We start from the raw sequence: 24183 nt of genomic DNA, 5'->3' as shown, positions 1-24183 counted from the left end.
TTTGCATCACTACCTAGCTATGAGGAGGGTCGCGAGCGCTCACACACATGTTTACATCTTTATGTGAACTTCATGGGTGAAGAAGTTATCGTTTGTTGGCGTGTCTCATGTGTGGTTTTATTTGTTCTAACAAAAATCAGACCACGTATTGTGGTTTCTGGTGGATAAGAGAGTCTCGTTGACATCCTTATTTCAATATCAAGATGATTTATGAGCTTAACATTTTGGTCAAACTAAACATCCCTCTGCAATTCAAGGTTGTATGTTTGCTGCTGATTCAGTTGTTTTGTATTTTAAATCCTGTCTCTTTGACGTGTATATCCAACATTGTAAATTTATATACTTATAGATTATCGTTGATCATCTCAACGAGATTGATTTTCTCGCTTGAGCTGGTACAGCGAAAGTGAGAAAAGCAATCGAGTTGAGATGACCAATGATAATCTGTTTATCGCTATTTTAACTATGACGACGTTGTCAATTTTATGTCAATTTCGTTAGCAACGCCACGTGGCCTCCTTAGTTTCTAGCGATAATTTTTCCATCTCAAGCGAGAAGCATGATATGAAAATTATCACAAAAAAAGTTCAAAAGAAAAATGCACAAAATAGCGATAATAGTACATCCTGTCTTTTTTTATTCACAAATTCACTTTTGTCCTCAGCTTTTTGTCTCGCCAGTGCCTGGCTTGCAGGATATATTTAGCAGATCTCAAGTGAACCGATCTAGTTTAAATCTATCTAAATGTCTAAGTGTGAACGGATCTTATCATAAACATGACAGCCTCGGAGGGAGGAGAATTCTGCATATCGAAATCCCTTTAAAAACAAGGTTAGGATACCAAATCACATGCTTTACAATGTGAACATAATGCATTTTTATTGCAAATTATTACCTAAGTGACAACAACCTTTACAAGACCAATAAATTTTATTTCCTTATCGTGGGTTTACGTGTTATATTTAAGTTCAAAGATATAAATACATTACATGTTACAGTATGAAATATTAGGTGGTTTCTGGTTTGATATTATCTTTCCTTCCTGTATGCACACTCAGCTTGTTTAAGTCAAATTAATGTGCTTGGTTTGCATTACATTTAATTCTAGTTTTCCCAATAAAACCATTCTACATGTATAAGCGATTCCATTAATCATTGTACGAATTATTTATAGTCTTGACCTATAATGGTTTCCTTTTACAAATTGTGACTTGGATGAGAGAGTTGTCTCATTGGCACTCATACCACATCTTCATATACATGTATCTATTTTGATAAAATGGGATAATAAAATGATTTGTGTATCTTCAATTTTGAATTGTCCCGCACAGCAAATCTCTAAAAATTGCCAATGAGTCAACTATCGACAAAACTAGCTAAGACAAAAGAATAACTTGCTGGCAGGCATATATAGTATCTGGCGGGTTGGACATGTTTGTTAGCGCTTAAACCTATCAAAACCTGGTCGGTACTGTAACAACAATATATAAAAACAAACTGTAAAACAAAACAAAATGTAAAATACTGGAAATGAATTGAATTGAATTGGTACGAAGTACAAACAAAGCTATTAACATTAAGAAAAAAGTCAGAAGAAACTGACTTTGGTTCTTTTTTTAATAACGATTGGGATATACTCCACAATATGCAGTTTTTAATTTTACTAAGTTGACAAGTTTTGTTCTGTTTTTTCATTTTAGCAAAAACACCTTTCAAGTTTATAATAGAATGAATACTAGATTGTACGAGACTAATTTAAAAACAAGAGGCTCTCAAGAGCCTGAATCGCTCACCTGAATTTTTTTGGTTTAATCTCTCATCAATGATTATTTTGGCTTTTCAATTTATTTAAATGTTCTTTGAATCGTCCTATTTTCTTCAAAAGCAAAAAAAAATCATTTTCTCCTATGTTCTATTTTAGCCATAGGAGCTATGTTTCTTGACATACAAGGAAATGAAATATAAAATTTATACTAGATTCTCTGAAACTCTGAAACTCATTTAGCCTAAGTTTGGCTGAAATTGATACAGCAGTTTCATAAGAGAAGATTTTTTAAAGTAAGTCAACATGATGAACAAATTGTGAAAAAAGTCTTTAAAGGGCAATAACTCCTAAAGAGGTCAATTGACAATTTTGGTCAAATTGACTTATTTGTAGATCTTACTTTGCTGATCTTTTTTGCTGTTTACAGTTTATCTTTATCTATAATAATATTCAATATAATGACCAAAAACTTCAAAATTTCCTTAAAATTACCAATTAAGTGGCAGCAACCCAACAATTGGATGTTTGATTCATCTGAAAATTTCAGGGCTGATAGATATTGACCTAATGAACATTTTTACTCCATGTCAGATTTGCTCTTAATGCTTTCGTTTTTGAGATATAAGCCAAAAACTGCATTTGACCCCTATGTTCTATTTTAAGTAACGGCGGCCATGTTTTTTGACGGATCAAAAATCAAAGCACACACTTTGTGCAGGATAATCTAAGGAACAACCATGCTAAGTTTTAACCAAATCCATTCAGTAGTTTCAGAGGAGAAGATTTTTTAAAGTTAGCAAATATGATGAACAAATTGTGAAAAATTGTCATTAAAGGACAATAACCCCTTAAGGGGTCAATTGACAATTTTGGTCATATTAACTTATTTGTAAATCTTACTTTGCTGATCTTTTTTGCTGTTTACAGTTTATCTTTATCTATAATAATATTCAAGATAATGACCAAAAACTGCAAAATTTCCTTAAAATTACCAATTAAGTGGCAGCAACCCAACAATGGTTTGTTTGATTCATCTGAAAATGTCAGGGCTGATAGATCTTGACCTAATGAACATTTTTACCCCATGTCAGATTTGCTCTAAATGCTTTCGTTTTTGAGATATAAGCCAAAAACTGCATTTGACCCCTATGTTCTATTTTAAGTAACGGCGGCCATGTTTTTTGACGGATCAAAAATCGAAGCGCACATTTTGTGCAGGATATACTAAGGAACAATCATGTTAAGTTTCATTCAAATCCATTCAGTAGTTTCAGAGGAGAAGATGTTTGAAAAATTGTTAACGACGACAGACGACGACGACGACGACGACGACGACGTCGACGACGACGACGACGACGACGGACGCCAAGTGATGAGAAAAGCTCACCTGGCCTTTTAGGCCAGGTGAGCTAATGAGATTTAGATTTTTCGATTTATGAGTTGGACTGTCGACTCCCTTTGGTATCTTTCGTCCTTCTTTTATAATCACCAGAAACCGTTTTGACCATGTTACTATTGAGAGCCCGGTGTGAAAAATAAGGTAATGAAAAATCTCTATATAAAATAAAGAGAAATGGCCTGATTTTCATCGAGCCAACCTTCAACTGGAGTCGTTTGTGGAATTAAGTGACTGTACCTAGATCACGTACGGCCTTCAACCAAATTTAAAAAAAACCCGTAAAATCGGTATCAAAGTCCTCAACTTGACAAAATGTGAAACAATTCAAACGAAAAATTTAACGGGGTGATTTATGAGAAAACAAACATGTTTGTGATCGTTCAACCCTCCCCTAACTGTTGATGTTTATGTTGTCTGTCCTCATTATGGCAACTTAGGTGATAATAAGAATCTGAGCAGAATATTAAACAAGAAAAGGTCAAAAGTTGTATGCATGATTTTAACAAGGATATAATCTAACATATGTTTAATTACGATGTATTTTTAAATACGTTCTTAGAGATGTCAACCCTCCCCTTTGTTTTCATCTTGATCTGATCAAAAATTACACAAAAGAACATGCAATTAAAATCAGTATAAGAAAAGCAATTCAAAACACCGATATTAACAGTACAAAAACACACAGAATAAATAATAAATCACACGTATTTTTTAAAAAGAATGATGAATCATACAAAAAAAATGTGCGTAATTAACAGTAGAAATGGGATATGCCTTAAAATCAATACTTTTTTTCGTTTTGTAACTCGAATAACCCCATGTAACACTGATTTTGCGCGTGTGGACAAGTAATACAGCAACATTTGACCAGCGTTGTTTTAGTGCTATATATATATATTTCTGTAAAATTCATTATTCTTTTCAAAATACACGGTTTTATTTATTATCAGTTGTTGTATTGTTAAGCCCTAGTCCCACTAGACCACGATCGCAACACGCTCTTCGCGATCTAAAATGAATTCAAATCGTGGTGAGGTCGCGGTATAAGCGGTATTTTCGTTGCCGCCACGATGCTGCTACGTCATCATTACGCTTCTAAACGACCCGCTACGATTACACCACGTTTTCACGGCGCTTATTCTACGACCTCGCTACGCTTATCCAGATCTGTCTACGCTCACCACGTTTTCACGACGACCATTCCAAGAGTAATCCGATTGGAACACGATCTTACCACGCTTCTACTGCGATTATAGCAAGTTCTTTTCACGATTATACTACGTTAATAATAACGCAATCTTAACTACGTTCACAGCAATGGTGTCAACATCATGTTCCTTATCAATACGATTCCATTCTTTCTATTTCTGATTAATACCTAGATTTTTCAGTAACAACATGTCATGCCACCAAAATATACAAGAAATCTTGGGAGTAGTGGTAGGGTGATAGAGGCAGAGGAAGGTTTGACAGTAAAGAATCCTGAACCAGCAGAGATGTCGGACCGACCAATCCAACCTAAATCACAGACCTATTGCTGGTTTATCAAGCTCAAATGACGATATGTAAGTGAACGATAGCAGGGATGACACAGACGTGTCAATATAAACTTTGAAAAAAGATGAGGTATGATTGTCAATTAGACAACTCTCCACAAGAGACCAAAATGGCACAGAAATTAACTACTATAGGTCACCGTACGGACATCAACGATGAACAAAGCCGATGTCGCAAAGTCAACGATAAAAGGCCCCGGAATGACAATGTAAAACAATTCAAACAAGAAAACTAACGGCCTTATTTAAGCATGGTCGAGCCATTAGAGAGGTCCAAATTACATACAGACAAACAAAACCGGAAGAGCTTTTATACATTTTATGTGATAATGAGAAAGAGCATGATGATCGTAGTATGAACGTAGTCAGGTCGTAAGAAGAGCATGATGATGACGGTATGTGCGTGCTAGAATCGTACTATGATCTTCAACAGCGTGGTGTAAACGTGGTATAGTCGTAGTTGGGTCGCAGTGAGAACGTGCTAGTCGTAGTGGGGTCGTAATAACATAGCTGTGTGATCGTAGCGCAGTCTCTCCGAATCGAATAACGCTTTCACTACGCTCTCGCTACGATGGTACAGCGATGGTACCGTGATACGACCTTACTGCGATCTACACGATCGCACTACGATCGTCAACATTTGCATTTTTTTCACAGATCGTAGTCCGATCGTGGCCTAGTGGGACTGCGGTATTAATAACGGTGTTTTAAAGTGCGTTTCTTGTATTGATTTTAATTGTATGTTCGTTTGTGTATTGTTTGATCGGATCGAAATGAAAACAAAAGGGAGGATAGACATCTCTAAAAACTTAAATTGAGACAACTATCGAACAGAGTCCAGCAGACGTGGATTTTTAAAGCATCTGTATGTCACTGTACGGCCTTGAACTATCAGTGTGTTCTTCGCGTATGTCATATTTTAATGATACGGTACTCGTATTTGGAGCATTGGATGTTTTAATAGAAAATATTCAATTGTTTATTCTAAATGTATTCACACTTTTTTATTGACTCTGGACGATTCAGTGCTTGATAGACACTTGTATACAAATTCTTTGTTGTTGGGTTAGGCGCATTGATGTACACTTGTATACGTCTCATCAAATCAAGCAATGCTCAGTTGCATGTGTACGGGTAGATGTTGACCTTTTTATGAAAGCTGTTTCAAAAGATGATAACTTCACTGCATTTTACCCAATTACATGTAGTAGCAAATGGAATATGAATACAAAGTTTCTTTCAAAGGAATTGAGCATATGCCAAATGAAACTTCGTTAACAACTTTTATTGAATGTATAATTAATTGGGTAATGCGCTTGATTGAGCGACTAAATATCTCATAAAAGCATCTTTTTTTGGATTATACCATAATAATTTGTATACCATGCATAATCATTTGTAATAATTTATATACCATAATGATTTGTATACCATAATAATTTGTATACCATACTAATTTGTAGATCATATTAATTTTTATTTTATCCAAAGTCATAACAACTGTAGGCAGACAACATATAAACAACAATAAACTAAAAATGCTTTTATTCAAAATGTAGTTATAAACACTTGTTTTTTTTTATTCAGTACAATATTTCTTTTACACAAGCAGCTTTTGTGAATGATAACACTACTAACTGGTTCAATCGACCAAATAACGGAGAGGACACGTGACAAAATAAGAAAATTAGTAAAAACAATTATCATGCAATAAAGAATTATCTTTACTATCCTGTTAATTTGCTCCACTTTATGATCTAGGCTCTTTCGTTTTAAACTTTTTATATGATAATTTCATTTATTTATTTATTTGTTTATCTTTTTATGTACATGTGTTATCTTATTTCATTTCGACTTTTCAAAACACGAGTCCAATTCTATGATGCAGATGTAAAATTAAAGGCACAAATTACACTCAATACGATTTTATTACAAATCTTATGTCGATAAAACTAGGAAATGTATGCCCTTCAGTAAGCAGAGTGAGTATACTCAAATAACGGAGTTTAGTCTTTCTGGCTTAATATCAAAAGTACCCACTTTCTTTATTTTTCTTTGAATGAAATTAAAATATCTGAAGATTTGTCTAAATAATAGATGGCTTTGCTTTACACAATACTGGAGTGAGTCAAGGTTGTCCATTATCGGGTTTATTTTTTTCAGTTATTCATTGCATTATTTAATTGTTGTTATTCAATCCGGTTTCTAAATCTCGTTTGGTGCCATGATCTGCAATGAACTACACGGTGCGTCATATATATTATTTTGTATTGATATGAATGATAACTATTTCTATTTTACACTATGTACTACTCTAAAATTGTTACAGAATATTGATGTGGTTATGTTTTTTTGAAAAATGAGGATTTTATAAATATTATTTGAGTGAATGTGATATTTATTATTCCTGTCATACTATGACGATAAGTTTTTTTACTGTGTCTATTTCTAATTCCATTATTACTAGCGCCGTAAGGCTAAAATTAACCAAGCATGACATAGGTTGAAAAGTGAACTCTTCGACGATCTTGTACATATATGAAATGAAGTATCAGTAGAGGCCCGAGGCTGGAGATAGCAGTTGGTACTTCTTTCACTGCATAAACATTGCATGTAGGAAGTGATAAAGTAATGGAAACGATGCCGACGTAACAAAGCAATATTATTTAAATCCAGGATTACTATTTCTGCCAACAATAGTTTTGTGGACTAATATGGGAAGTTATTATGTTCTAAAGTGTTTAATATTGTCTCTGGTTCAAATTTCTTTTGCTCAATGGGATTTTACAGTAAGTAATTTAAAACTGATATGTAAAACTATAGTATCAATTCGTTCTTATTTACATCTTTATTTGCATTTGTTTAATACCGTATCTAATGATATGTGTGACCTCTTCAGTAGCATATAGGTATAAACTATTTAAATCACATGCTTTTGTTTCACATCCTTTCCAGAGTATCATGGTATTTTACTATTTTTATTTAAAAAAAAGTTGTATGTTATGTATATGAAAAACTTATCTTCACCCTCTATGTGCCTCTCATTTTTCTATAATTATTATAAAGCTCGAAACAACAAATCTTAACTGTCAACTAGTATATGTATAATGAATACAATGTAAACTAAAATTGGCTATAGAGAAAGCAATGCTTTATCATTAGTTGTACGGCTTTTATGAAATAAAAATAATTCGATGATAAAAAAAGATGTATTGTGTACAAGCAAAATAAAATTTGTCATATAATTCTGTTTTCTGAAAGAAAAAAAAACGGTATTGTATCTTTATAACTAATTATTATGTTATCAAAACTGTTCAATTTAAAAAAAAATAAAACAAATTTATTTAATAAATTTGTTTTTGGTATATCGGAAATGTAGCCTTGGGGTAGATATTGACATTGATAAATGACAAATTCCATGTTTTCCTATATCGTCAGTGTATAACGTAACGAGTTATAACATAGTTTGAATCACAAACACATTCACCATTCCCATATCCTTAAACCATGACTGAATAATCCAAGTAATACGTTTCCTGAACAATTCTGTTCGGTACTTAATCTTCGAAACCGGATCCCTTCGAAAATAGAACATTTGTCCTTTACTGCTGACTGGGCTCCTCGTATATATATAATATTAGGCCATGATTTTCCGATTCTTGATGATTCACACATTATTATTTATATCTAACCCACATATACTAGTTTTTTTACGTTGTGAGATAAAATTGTATGTTCTGTGAATATAAATAACTCATATAATTATTAATTACTTTGTCTCTCATTATTGTAAATAGGTTATTGTGTATAAATACGAACAGAAATTAAAGACCGTGATATATACGTTTTTAATTATTTGTATACACAATATATTTTTGTTTTTCGAAATCATTTCATTATTTCAGTTCATTTTTTATAAGATTTTTAATCAAAATTATCTCTATTTAAAATATAAATAAACTAGAAGTAAACCAATGGCCTAGGTATCAGATGAGTATAGGAGTCAAAAATCGCATGCTCTGCAAACCGATTGAGACATGGTTCTAAAAGTTTCTTTTGAAAAATCACCCGTACTGACAATAAATTTCTGTAAATCCGTGTATATAATATTTAATGTAGACTTCATTTCCGAAACAACAAAGGTACAATGATATTTCCCTGACCCATGCACACAATCAGGTTAGTATATAGTTTTATAGGTAGACATCAAATACTGTTTTTATTGTGGGAAATGTCGAAGTATAATTACTAAATAAGAACGTATTCATGTAATACAAGATATTGGGAGGTTTTAATTAAAGTTACTGATTCCTTACATAACCCTACTACTATTTATATGTTAAAGTAGATGTATAGGTCATTTCAAAACTCTATTACTATTTACGTGCTAAAGTAGATGTATAGGTCATTACAAAACAACACTGTAAATCAAGCTGGCAAAAATTACTTTTCGAAATTAAATGTGTATGCTCTCCCTCGAACAGGTTGTGCATTGTCTAAATAAGAACCTTGACAGGTATCGTGATTATCATGCAGTTATCGTCATTAGGCAGTTACAAATTAGAAGTGACAGTGTTTGTATAGATATTCATCTGAATAATAACGGCAAACAAAAACGGATAAACGAACTTACTTATTCATCAACTGTAATCGTGACATCAAAAGGGAGGGGATTTTTTTATATGGACATAATTATTTTAAATTAATTATGTGCCACCTTCAAGCGATATCTTTTAGAAAAGTATATACTCCTATTTCTTATATTTCATCATCAGCATTTTTTTTTATAATATTTTTATTATTGCATGTCAATTTCCCTTAGAGATGGTGTGTAAACCGTTGTACAGCCTATGCATTTTCTTTGTAATATTATGTATTGTCGTTCAGAGGAAAAAGAATCATATAAATTGTGTCATTTGAGTTTACTGTTACATTTGTATTTCGGTAGTCTTTGTTTCAGAAATTTATCTTGAAAAAAGAACCACAAAAAATGAAACAAAAAAAACTTGCACACTGCTCATGAAGAGAAGAAATTATCAAATTCAAGGGGAAAAACTTATTTCATTCTCTATCGCAATGTCAATTTTTTTTATATTGTCATGATACTTTTATAATTGTGTCCATCAAGACATTCTAGATATAAAATCATAATAGTATCATATAGTAATCAACTATAATGTGCGGCTATGTTTATATTTTTGACACTCGTCCTTATGGACTTAAAATACATCACCGTTGATGTTTTTGTGACATAGAGTATATAGGGATACAAAGATGGTTTTAGATTTCATAAACTGATCTTTCAATAACAGACGTTGTGTTAAGGTTAAACTTGAACTTATCAACAAACAACATAGGGGGCTTAAGCCAAAACAAAACAGTGTGTTACATATCATTATAGCTTACTGTCTGTCACGACAAGGTCAGTGAGTAATTGTGACAGAAGTTTAATTTACATTTTTATTTATCAAGTTGTATTAAGACGTCTGCCTACTATTAAAGTCATTTCAGTCACCATAAAAAATCTAGTTCTCATTTGATTTTTTGAAGACTTTATTCATTTAGCTTTTACCAAAAAATATGAGCTATTCCAAATTTTCCTTCATACACTAAAAAAAATATCCCTTGAGTTCTTAACGACACTTCTATGAGTCTTAAATCATAAGTTATCTATCTTTTTTCTATATTTGAAAGTCATAATACAAAAATAAATTAAGCTTAAATATCGGCCTCTTTTGAGTACTAGTATTATGCACTGCACAGATGTACTCTTAAATTGATTGGTTCTGTGTTATTTATAAAAAAAATACTATTTGTGGTTTTTGGTTGTAGTTGTTTTTGGAAAAAACCTGACATCTTTCAAACATAATCTCCCTTTTATTTTTTATTACTTATTTCTAATATAAAAAAATGTCATGTAGGTTAGATTTCTTAATAAATGGTAACAAAAATCGTATTTAAATAAAAATTGAAACAAAAAAATTCCATTTTGTATCAGGCGTTGTGATGTTTTTTAAAATATGTTCTTTTAAGTTTTCCTCATAAAATACTCCAATAAAATCAAGGAGGTTAATTAACCTCCTTAAATAAAATACAGTGTCTCAAGTTGTTCGCGAAGACAAATGGAGCAATTAAATCACACATACATGTGTTTGATATTTAAGTAAATATGAAATTAAGTAAAGATAGAGGCCTACGAAAAAATCAATCGACTGCATTTTACAATTTTCAGTTGAAAAGGTTTTATTATGCCATTATTACTTTTTGTAGAATAATTTTAAAGAAATAAGCCAGATCTGGGAACCTTTTGTCTCTGGTAAGTTTTCCTTCAAATGACGAATTTCTTAAAGGTGTGAATAGTTAGATCACAAAATTAATGTTGACAGTGAGGATGTAAAACATTGTATTTTTATTGAATAACAACATTTAATGGAATTAGAAAATAAAACAAAAAACGTATTTATCCACAAAAACTTGAGATTTAGCAACAAACACACACCAATCCATGAAAACGGGAAGTGACATAAAATACGTTTGTACCATTGCAGTCATATCAATGAATAGCATTATGACTTATAAGAATTGGTCATTTTATAAAAAATATAAAAAAAAATAATTAAAAAATAAACTTACACAAGTACCAATAGCACAACACAAAAGTTATTACTGGAGCACGAAACATCTACAATTATACATCTTTTATTTTTAGGCAAACTTTTAAATTACACATAAAAAAATGAGAAGATATCAGTCGATGCAAATACACTGAAGACATCGGTCAAAATATGTGAAAAAAACAACAACCATGACTAAAAGGAAAATATAAAATATTACACAGAAAACTAGTCGGAGCAATATGAAAACACCACCGAAATCATTTTAATACAATAGCTTCTCGGTTGAATGTGTGTTTTGGCGAGAATAGATTTCAATTTGAGAATGGAGAAGGAATGGACACTTTGTTTCAAATCAATAAGATTAGTTTCTTTTTCTTTCTTATTGAAGCGTTCTTATTGAAAAACCAAACTTGTATTGTTAAATTGTATTACAGAATTAAGATTTCTATTCGTTTCAGGTATAAGTCCCCATGAGGATCTCCCAGTAGATTTTAATATAACGGGTGATCCGACACAGGACCCTTACATAGATCTACATTTACTAACAGTTGATCGTATATATAAAATGCAGCTGCAAAGACTTGAACATAATATTCTTCATGAAGATGTTCGTTTATTAACAGTGTCCGTTGATTCTTCTGGAAGGACCGTATTTAAAGAGCAACTTAAGCCGGTATGTTTGTCGAATTATCAATAAAAAAAACCACTATTAAACTATCGAATGCGATAATTCATATGACATACTAGTAGTAACGGGAAACATTATCAAGTTTTCTCATTGATGCTTGACTTTAAAAGCTGTTTTAGAGTATGTATTAAACATGATTTATTAAGTTAAAGCTTAGTATCATATCATAGGTTTGTGTAGAAATAAGAAATACATCTAAGGAGAAATATGATACTGACAATGACATGTTTTATGTAGTTTTAATGAAGTGTCGCGCTGGAGTCGTAAAATAACTATAAAAACAACATACTGCAATAAATCTAACATCCCTTTATTAAAACGTTACCGGAAACATTTTAACCAAACACAATTCTAGTTTCGTTAGATTATACATTAATTAATTGATATGTTAAAATAAACAAATTTAGGTCAAATGTATTAATGTAGTTGATAAAAAGGACATAGACCTCAGGTAAGAGGAAACTAATTCCATGGTCCATGGTCTGATATGGAACAAATACATGATCTATGTCAATATCAGACTCCTTATTATCAAAGAGATGTCACTATTTGATAAATTAAAACATATTTTATATTCAGGTCGACATCTTTTCAAAGGCAAAAGAAATGAACTTTTATCATGATATCAACACAGGCACATTAATTAACGTCAAAGCTCGTCGGAAAGGAACTGCTGATAAACCATTTACATTTATTGTAAGTTTAAATGATACAGGCGAAAGCTGACAACCTTGTTGTACACACATATAAGTGCATTTGTATGTAAACTTTAATTATAGTACATTGAGCTATTTGTTTCATTAGTTACACGTAATTTACATTACATGTTATACTATTTAGTTACCTTTTAATTTAACATGTAAATAAAGGCAACAGTAGTATACCGCTGTTCAAAACTCATAAATCCATGGACAAAAAACAAAATCGGGGTAACAAACCAAAACCGAGCGAAACGCATTAAATATAAGAGGAGAACAACGACACAACACCGAAACGCAAAACACACAGAAACAGACCAATCATCAGACAAAACACCACGAGAATAACAAATGTAACATGAAAACCAAATACATGAATTTGGGATAGACAAGTACCGTGCCACGTCTTATCTCAATATCTCAAAAATAAGAGAAAACACAAACGACTCAACGTTAAAATGCAACACAAAGAGAAACGAACAATATTATAACAATGACCATCTTCCTGACATGGTACAGGACACTTTTAAAGGGGAATAAAAGTGGTGGGTTGAACCTGGTTTTAAGGCATGCCAAACCTCGCACTTTAATGGCAAAGTTAAATACAACACCGAAACGACAACACAACACCACAGGACCACAACACAAACAAACAGGAGAACATATTAGACACAGAAAAACATGATTAATAGATAACAAAAAGCAACAGGTCCAAAATTCAATACGCCAAAAACGCGCCTTGCCCACACAAGACTCACCAGTGACGCCCAGATATAAAAGATCGAACGTGAAAAAAGTACAAAGTTGTACAGCACTGAAGATCAAAAGTTGAAAAGGTTTCGCAAAATACGGCATTGTTTTTATGCCCGGGATAAGAACATTCTTATTATATAGAACAATTCATGCTATTGCAAACAGTAAATTTTATCAAATGAATATGAAAGAGATATACACAAAGAAACTAAAGTATTAACTAATTACAGAAAACTAAACCTGAATACATAACGCCTAGATATAAAAGATCGAACGTGAAAAAGGTACAAAGTTGTACAGCACTGAAGATTAAAAGTTGAAAAGGTTTTGACAAATACGGCATTGTTTTTATGCACGGGATAAGAACATCCTTATTATATAGAATACTTAATGCTATTGCAAACAGTAAATGTTAACAAATGAATATGAAAGAGATATATATATAATGAAACTGAAATATTAACTAATTACAGAAAACTAAACCCAAGTTTATCACAAAATAGACACACATCCGAATCAGTCCAAGCGTCAACGTAATTAAAAAAAATTGTGACGTCACATACGATGGCGAAAAGGCAGAAACGTTATGCCACATTTGAATTTATGAAATTTAGAAACAGCATGACGTCACATATGAAAAACTATCATTCAAAAATGAGATAGAATTAAGATTGATTTAGAACTAAATACTGATAATTCATTTAAACAAAATGCATATTGCAATACTTATTAATAGCAATTAACTGTAATATATATATGTCCAGTTTGTTAAATTATAGTTAAATGTATATCCAAAGGTTATCCGGCTAATTAAATAAGAAACGGCCATCCGTTATATATGCATGTGATACCTTGAATTGTGTAATATAAGTGCAGAAAACATCATTATAATACATCAAATATACTACATCACGAATAAACTACAATTTTCAAACATCTTATCATTATCTTAATGATGTATTTAGAGTGCACCACATTATTTGTATTATAATTTTGCACCTGTATAACTTCCAGCAAATATATGCAGATATGTTTACCTTGCCTGCTGAGTTTGAGATCACAGTTTCTTTTTTTATTTACCTGGTTCAATCCACCATTTTCCACATTTGGAAATGCCTGTACCAAGTCAGGAATATGACAGTTGTTGTTCATTCGTTTGATGTGTTTTATCCTTTGATTTTGCAATTTGATTAGGGACTTATCGTTTTGAATTTCCGTCGGAGTTCAGTATTTTTGTGATTTTACTTTTTAATATCCCTTCTTATGTTCAATGTTGCCTTGTTTTTGTAAACATTTAAAGATTTAATTGTTTTAAATCTCATAGGAAGGAGTAATGTTTGACGAGTTATTAATCTTTTGAATATTTTAGGAAGGAGTGATGTTTGACGAGTTAATGGTGGCTTCTCCACTGGCTCAAAAAAGACACAAACGATCTATTCATCGTCAAAAACATATTTTATACAAAAAAAGCGAAATGAATAACGAAATGTTTCATTTTGATACAGTCAAAGGTAAGTATTTACACGTTATAAATGTTTATACTTCAATATAACAGTCCAAGTTATAGGATCCTTCTTAAAAGTTCCTATAACCTTCGTCAAAAAGAGACAAATGAAATATAAACTACTTTTAGCTACTTCTGGTATGTAAATATTAAATGATGCTAATGACAACTTCGAATCTTTATCAATGTTCTCTAAAAAAATATTTATTTGCATTGTTTTGGGGACTTAATAGTTATTAAAGGTACCAAGGGACTTAATATCTTTTAGGGGACTAAAACGTGTCATCAATATATGTTTTATTTCAGTGCCAGAACATATTGATAAATTACAAGAACCTCAAAAATCACCAAACATAACATACAGAACAAGACGGAAACGACAAGCTGGCACTCCAAAGATTGAGCCAGAACTGTTGTTATTTGTTGATTATGCTTTGTTTAAAGATTTTGGCGGGGATTCCAATGAACTCCTCGAATACCTACTGCACTTTTGGCACTCTGTAAGTATTATGTATCTACATTTTAATTGTAACATTCCTAAAACAATTGATGACATCGATACAAATATCTTTAAATTGTATCACCTTTTCGTCTATAAAGCGAATATTCAATATTGTTAAATAACTGTTACCTTTATTTTTCCTTTTGTTAACCTTTCTATCTTCACGTTTAAAAAAAAATCCCAGCAGTCCTTACATTTATATACTACATATGATATCACAGGGTTTGCGTTTCCTAATTATATTTTCATTTACCTTCATTGGTTCGAATGATCATTAAACATTTTTTTGTCCTTTTTTTTGGAGCATCAGTAATCACATATGAACATCAGACTAAGAAAAACTGATCAAAGTTTTATTTGTTAAGTGTAAAAATCTATTCATTTTGATTCATTTATTCGTGAAACTCGATAAAAAAAAAATAATCAAGGGATATATGAAATCTCATTCCTCATTTTAACAATTTATATCTCTTTAAAGCGAGAAAATCACAAATGATAAATAATAATGTACGTTTGTATTAAACTTTTTATTCATTATTATTTTTAAGGTAAATTGGAAGTATTTAACAATCGCCTTATCTGGGAAGTGGCCAATAATTGATATTAAAATCAGAGAAATTGGTGTATTTAAAGAACCCAATGCACAACCATTTATAGAATCCAGTAGGATGACTCCAGGAAGTAAACTATTCTCATTGTATGATGCAATGGATACTCTTCAAAAATGGCTAGTTAAATATGAAAATGCATTACCTTTACATGATATAGCATTTCTACAGACAGGGTAAGTTTTATAACTTTATATTATTTTTATGAAAAACAGTGCCATGTCCACATTCGAAATATAAATAGACAAATAGAATTTCATTGTTATATAGGAGCATTATTTAGGAAGTCAACTAGATATGCATTGTCTTTTTCAAACTAGAAGAAATTGTAGAACTTGAAAACTAACTGATTTTTTCGAAAACTAGTTCTTATTGTAAAATTTCTCATTGTGAAATGCAATCAAATTAGTTTTATGAAAAAATAATTATTATGATTTTAGTGAAAATGCGTGTAGAAAGACACAACACACTGACCCAATAGCACCATGGGCGCCAAGCATACTTAGCGCATTAAGACATCGGTTGCCTCTCAAAACTATTGAATCTATGGATGATGACGAATGTGTCAAAGGAACAGCAGGTACTTTATATGATATATACTATAATTGACCTTAATATGTCAGATTTATATTGCTTTTCAACATGTCAAAATGTCAGTCAGAAATCCCCAAAACTTTTGTCGGAATTATCCAAGGAGAACCCGTCATATAACATAAATACAATTGAATTATAACGACCGAAAATAAAGATCTGTCGAATCAAATTGACAATTAGATCACTTTCCCAACTAAATGCATCGTTAATTATTGTGTATCTTTTGTTATAGGCGTTGCATATGTTAGAGGTGCATGTCTGTCAGCACCATTCTTACGAGGAAATGCTTTCAATTTTGGGATTGGAGAAGCATCAACCAGTTTTAATGGAATAATAATAGCAGCCCATGAAGTAGGCCATCTGTAAGTTATTTCTTAGGAACGTATTGTTTCACAATTGTTTTTGCATCTTTGTATGACTAAAAGCAACTGACATCAGTTTGATTTATCGACAACATCAGAGGTTAAATGCTTTTCAAATATATTTCATTCATATTCAAGGTTATTTTTAATTTTGTGACAAATGAGCAGGCAATTCGACCGCTAAGAAATCCACGGAATTTCGCTAAAAATCTAATGTTTCAACAAATTTCGATGTACCACGTTTTGATTAAAAGACTGTATAACCTTCTCTTTTAATCTCTCTTTTGAAACGATGTACGTGTAGCAGAAACAACATAACATTTTTGAAATTACAAGATATACCATTTGTTAAGCATGTAGTACTATCTTGACGCTGGCACAGAAATCCCTTGTTTTAAACATTTTGATACCAAAAAAAAGCAACAAAACCGAACTAACTCTCAGACATTCTACTGACTTGCACTGTTTATGATTCATAAAATAAAAATAAAAGCTTTTACTCTGCGTTGTCAAAGGCGAGATATGTGGTCTAGTAGTCACCAGACTAGGTCCGTCCATCCGAATCACATGAAGGGGAACCATTTCGTGTTATCTGTAATTTCTACAATTTGTCGCAATATATAATTTCAATCTTTCAAAAGTCAAAGTAAATATAGTGAATATATGATATATTTTTGATATTGGACCTTTAATGTACCATGTGTGGATCTTCGCCAATTTTTAAATGCAATATAGTAAAGGGTACTTATTTTATTATCCACAACTCTAAATAACGGTAGTAATAACTGCTGTTCATTGGTCATATATCAATTTAACTGAAAGAAAAAATGGTGGATTGAAACTGGTTGTATAGCTAGCTACACCTCCCTCTTGAATGGCAACATTAAAGATATCGCTAAAATGACAACATTACGTGATAAGAATACAGTACTAATAATGAATTCAGGACATAGAAATGCATAAATAAATAATATGATAGTACATCTGAACATGTTAACCACAGAATAACAAACGCGACCACCTAAAATGTATTTACGACAGAACACGAATACAGCACAATAGAATAGTGAACTGTGCGTCACACGAATATGTTAACGCAACAAAAAGTGACGTCACAGGTAAATTTCTAAACATACAATATAAAATTGTGATTAAATTTGTAATGGTGTTATTTAATTATTTTCTAACCGCTACAAGAATATAAATATAGAAAGGTGTTAGTAATTGTGTAATTATTAATATTTCATAACCATGTCTGTTTTTTCTACTAAATTAAACTGTGTGAAAACCAAAAAATCCTGTGCATTAAACTTAAATTCATTTAAACTATATGGGTGTTTAATATATTTGCCTTTACATATAGAAAATAAAAATAGAATTAAAATCATAAACGGTAATCATAAAACAACATCCAAGTTGCTTTAAACTTAAAATCATATAAAGGAACTAGGTGATTAATATCTTTACCTTTACATACATATATAAAATGAAAATAGAATTAAAACCACAAACGGTAGGACATAAAACAATATCCATACAGAGTTAAAATGTTCAGTTTTAAATGCTCGTTAACGTCATATTTGATATGTTTTGATTTGAGTCTCACTGATGAATCTTCTGGTGAACCGAGTTTTATCGGGTAAACTCAATAAGAAAAGTAACACACAGACAATAACACCTTACTATTTACAATTTTTTCAATGTAATATAGAATGCAATTGTATTCAATGTTCTACGATTGATACAGATTTCAATGCACACGATACATGCATTTTGATATAACCACGTCATGCATGTGAAAAATTCCAAAATAAATTGCCAAATACAACTAAGGTTACCTAGGGTTACAAACCTTTTTTTTTAGAAATGTAAAGTTTTGTAAACAGTTAATTTATAATCATGACCATATCAATGATAATTCATGTCAACACAGAAGTGCTTACCAATGCATACATATGAATACAATTGCAATAATTTGGTGTTAAAAATTTTGTAAGGTAATTTTTCTAAAATTGTTTCATCCGAAAATGCCGAATCAATAGAAAACTTTAATACGATAATTCTGAAAGTGCATAGGTGTACAGATTTAAAATAAGTAAATAAAAATACCTTGTTATAAGTTGAATGCATCCGAAACGCATTTCTGGATTAACCTCGATCACAAATGCTCAAATCCATAAATGTGAAAGTCAAGAATGTTCAAGACTTAAAGACTTTTATTAAAGGCATAAATAGCTATTTGACTAAAAGTGAGATAAAAAAACAAATTCATCCAAAGTCAGCTGAGAGAGTTGGATCCTTAGATTCGATGTAAAAATGCTTTTTGAATGAGAATTCAGAAAATTTAGTTAAAAATAATGAAAAGTGGTCGGTAACTTTAGATGAAGTACATCTTACTTTTTTTATACAAAAAAAATCTCACTCAAAATAAACAAATGAAAATAAAATGTTTGCTAGTTAAAATGCAAAGATGACGTTTACCTTGCTGTCACAAACTGTATAGTTTATATGGCAATAAAACTTTGAATTGAATTGTATAATTTAGTTTTGTTCCCTTTTAGAGTTTTGTCGATTCCCTCAGTTTTTTGTTTTTCTGTTTTTGCCTTGATTTGTATCTTCTTGGCTGTTTAATGAGATTAAACATCGGTTAACTACCATGATTTTATTTATCATGTAGTTTTCAACTTTATTGGTCCTCCAAAGTTCAATCTTGAATTATGTTTCGCATTTCAGTGTGCTCCAATCTTGTTCTTATTTTGTTCCAATTTTTGTATGAATAAAATATTATAACGTACAATGTCTGAATCATACATACGAAAAAGCTGTAATGTATCATACTTGAATCGGAAATCTATGGTTTACAATGTTCTTAATCAATTTTTTTCGACTTGTATAGACTGGGTGCCTACCATGATGGAGAAGCGGAGGCTAGGTCATGCTCCACACAATCAGGTTATATAATGAGCTATACTAGAGACGACTCGTTTAAGTTTAGTAGATTTTCATCATGCTCAATCAAAAGTTTTCAAAATTTCCTCAGGTGAGTTCGTTATCTGTTTTTCTGTACTTATTTTTTATTAAAATTAGTTCATATATGTTTTCGCGGTAAGGTTTAAAAGTAAAAAAAAAGAAATAACAAATAAAAGTAACAATTCAAAAGAAAAAGAAAACAGTTGATTTCATTTTTATGTAGCAAGCAAATACTGGTACAATATAGGGAAAACATTATTCTGCTAAAGTTACCACATGCTGACTTTATCTGAGCATCTTCATTGTTAAAAAAAAAAATAGAATAATATTGATAGTTCTATAAGCATTTCTTTATAGTCCGAACATTTATGAACCTTGAATTTATTATTTTAGTTATTATACATACTGTGTCAAAGGCCCATTGGTGGTCTTGGTGTGTTTTCTGATCATTGGTTGGGTTTTTGTCTCCTTTACACATTCCCAATTTCCATTCTTAATTTTAGATCTAATGTGAAAATCGTATTCATTATCATATGTTATACATACAGACCTCTTAAAATCTTTCTTTTACCTCACAGGATGGAAAGAGCTAAATGCCTTTTACAGCGTTATAGTAGAGAATCATTGGAATTTCCAACAACTTTTCCTGGCAAGTTTATGAATCTCAATGAACAGTGTAGACGATTTACAGGTGGACCACCTTGTGAAGTATGTTTTATCTTTTTCAGAAACAAGAAAAAATTAAACTCTGAATATACGTTTTCCCTAAAATGCTTGCTTGATTAGGACACACGTTTACCTTTTCATGTATGTATTCACTAATTGGAGCCATTGCCCTTCAATTAAAATTTTCACTTTTTTTTTGTATTTTGGATAATAATATTGAAAGCTACAATACACAGACGGAAACTTTTAAAAGCAAATGTGATCAGCAAAACAAATCTTCGAATAAAAAATAATGAAATTGTATGTCGACTCAATATAGGTGTTATGTTACCTCAATTATGAAACTAAACACAAATGAAATCGTTGTTTTTTTTTTTTTTATCTTAATGTATATTATATTTATATATTTTTTTAACCAATAATAAAGAATTAATTTTTTTTCCGTAGGAAGGACCTACCCAGTGTGAACATTTATGTTGTGACGACAGAAATGGAGAATGGAGATACACCCGATCAGAACCTGCAGTAGATGGGACAACGTGTGGGTCATCCAGAGTACGTTTACTTTTGATTAGTGTTATTTGGAAAAAGAGCTTAATTGTTCGAAATTAATCGATTTATGACTATTGAATAGCGGTATACTACTGTTGCTTTAATGTATACAGAAAATCTTAGCTGCCGTCCACCAGTAAAAGAAATTAGAAAAACTATGTCCAGTGAATTAATGTGTATTTTGGAATTTTGTTTCTCATCAGATATACTCCAGTGGTAATGACTTATTTTTTTAGAAATCCACTAACACAAGGTTTTTTCCCTTGGAAAATCACGCATATTGATTTCAAAATTGTCGAAACTTAATTAAATAAAATAAACACGTTATCATTAATCATGTTTTTAAGTAAACAGTTCGTCTCTCTTGAACATTAAATTAGTGTGATACATTCTTGATTGATCATTTCGTTTTACAGGTGTGTCTAAACGGGCAATGTGTTCCACTTTCCACAATAGGACGAAAATAAAAGTAAGTACTGACTAATTTGATCAATTGCATTGAAATCGCTCATTATTTCACATAATTAAGGGTTTTTCTACATTTTGCAAGGATGTTTTTGCATTAATATATCACGACAAGAAAGACATTTTAATGCAATCAATTATCGCGAGAATTATCAAAGTACTTTTCAACTTCACATGCTTTCTTTAAATAGTTTAATTGTTTCCAGATTAGTAAATGCAAATTCCTTTCGGAACAAGTATTTACATCACAGCATTAAAGAAGGGTAAACTTGTATGCAAATTGAGAACAAAATTGTGACATACAAACTTTGACATACAAACATACACCTGTCCTGTACCAAGTCTGGATTTTGGCAGTTGTTATCTCATAGTTCGTTTCTATGTATGTTGCATTGTCCTTTGTTTTTGCTGCACTTCAGTGTTTCTGTTGTTTCGTTGTTTTCCTACTATAATTGATTTATTTCCCTCGGTTTTAGTTTTTAACACGTTTGTTTTCTCTCAATCGATTTATGACTATTGAACAGCGGTATACTACTGTTGCTTTTATTTATTGAGAAATTTGTTAAACAAAAGTGAAACCAATTATTTCATTAAACTGTATATCTCATTGTATTCTTTATATCAACTTTTTCATATTATTGTTACAGTTTAAGCCAGCTGCGGATATTCGACAATCATCTGTCTCACATTTAGACAACAATCGATCTGGATGAATATGCCTTGTGACCCGATTCTTAGTTTTGTATCATGTGAGACGAGCCGTGAAGATCTCACAACTATTGATTATGAAAGTGAAATCCAATTGTGACTTTTGTGATTAAAACAGACTTTAGTTCTAATGTGACTCCATAATTGGACCATATGTAATGTTTCTTTATGCCATATGATGGCAAAGCCTATACAAACTGTACAAAACTATACTGTATACAAAATCCGTTGAAACAATTAATAAGGAGGTTTTTTGTATGTTATTTCACTAATTATCATACACTTCGAATCTTTACAGCAACTACATGGAATTTTAAGTGACCACATATAGTATTGGAAGTCAATGATTTATTATCGTTGAATCAAGCAGATACATAAATTTTATCCGCCCCTTTCTTCACTATGACCAACCAAAATTTGACCAATGACGTCGAGTAGAAAAAGACAACCTTCCCGGTCTGTAAAGCCAATTTGTACTCTTAAAATTGGAAAACATACTGGGAATTTTATTTTCATGTAATAATTTCGAAGTCTAAATGTTTGAGTTGTTAACTTTTTTGTATGTCCTTTTTTTCTATCAAGGACATAGAGCCTAAACAATCTACAGGTGAAGAAGTGAGGACATGAAAGAATAACACAGAAAAAATATTTCATACATTTTGAGCAACTCTAAAACAATTAAGCATACACATATATTTTTTTTGATGAATATGAACTTCTAACTAAATAACGTTCCAATACAACGAAATTATTTTCTGTTTTGATGAACACCTCTATGATAATTTCTTCTCAATAATAGCAGATATACAACCTTTAATCATATTGATACAGTCATTTTAGGCAAATTGTCTGAATTAACACTTTAATACATATGTTGTCGTATAAATGTACACGTTGTTATTTTTAATAAATGTTTGATTGCAGTCAGTGTACCTTCTATTCATTTATTTTTAAATAATGTCCTACCAGGAATATTATTTGGAATATTTACTTTCATATGAATTAATTTTAAAAGTGCTGAAATGTAAATCACATTTTTAAAACACAATATGGTTATAAAAATAGAATTTTCTATTTTTATTGTCATCAGAATTTTTTCATTATTAGTTCTTTCATCACTTGTCTAATAATTAGACTACAATCCTGCAAATATCAATTCATGAAGGGGGCATTAGAAAAAATATATGAAAACACAAAGATGCTATAAGAATCACACATGAAGAGAACTAAACAGTGGTGTTTCAAAGACTGTTGTTTGTCTTTTGTTGTTTTTTTATGCCATGGTGTTTCCTTTGTGTCTTCCGACTGACGAGTTTGAATATCACTTTGGTATCTCCCAAAAATAAACGTTAGACTACAAAGACACAAAATATTAACAATTATCGCACCGCGGGTAAATTATCACGTTGTGATTGGTTTAACGCCATCACGTGGTTACCCCCTATGAGACTGTAGGGGGGTTAGTAAATTTCATAGGGGGTTCATGACGCGTTAATGGTGACGTCATCTATTAATGTTGTTGTGTTTCATTGTTTATTTTTCAACAAAACACAGAAGAAAAAGTCAAGCGTGCGATAAATTCGTTATCCGGTCTCACCCCCTATGGATTTTACTAACCCTCTATGGATCCGTAGGGGGTCGGTAGCGAACCATATAACATATATTGTTTACCAAATTTTGAACTTTTGAAATACTAAGGCTTTTCTACCTCAGGCATAGATTACCTTAGTTGTATTTGGCAAAACGTTTTGGAATTTTGGTCCTCAATGCTCTTCA

General features: G+C 31.3%; 1 protein-coding gene across 1 annotated transcript; it reads left to right on the top strand.

Moving 5' to 3' along the window:
* Positions 1-7238: 7238 nt before the first annotated feature.
* Positions 7239-23330, top strand: LOC139502442 (A disintegrin and metalloproteinase with thrombospondin motifs like). The gene is made up of 14 exons (XM_071291920.1): positions 7239-7509; positions 10991-11036; positions 11796-12010; positions 12605-12721; positions 14846-14987; positions 15287-15480; positions 16031-16266; positions 16531-16670; positions 16917-17046; positions 19943-20086; positions 20595-20724; positions 21130-21237; positions 21651-21703; positions 22347-23330. Exons 1-13 carry the CDS (start codon positions 7435-7437, stop codon positions 21699-21701), a joined length of 1728 nt encoding a protein of 575 aa, XP_071148021.1. The 5' UTR covers positions 7239-7434; the 3' UTR covers positions 21702-21703; positions 22347-23330.
* Positions 23331-24183: the final 853 nt, after the last annotated feature.

This window comes from Mytilus edulis, chromosome 1 (genome assembly GCF_963676685.1).
Source record: "Mytilus edulis chromosome 1, xbMytEdul2.2, whole genome shotgun sequence".
Taxonomy (NCBI): Eukaryota; Metazoa; Mollusca; class Bivalvia; order Mytilida; family Mytilidae; genus Mytilus; species Mytilus edulis.
This window is presented reverse-complemented; position numbering and strand designations above follow the sequence as displayed.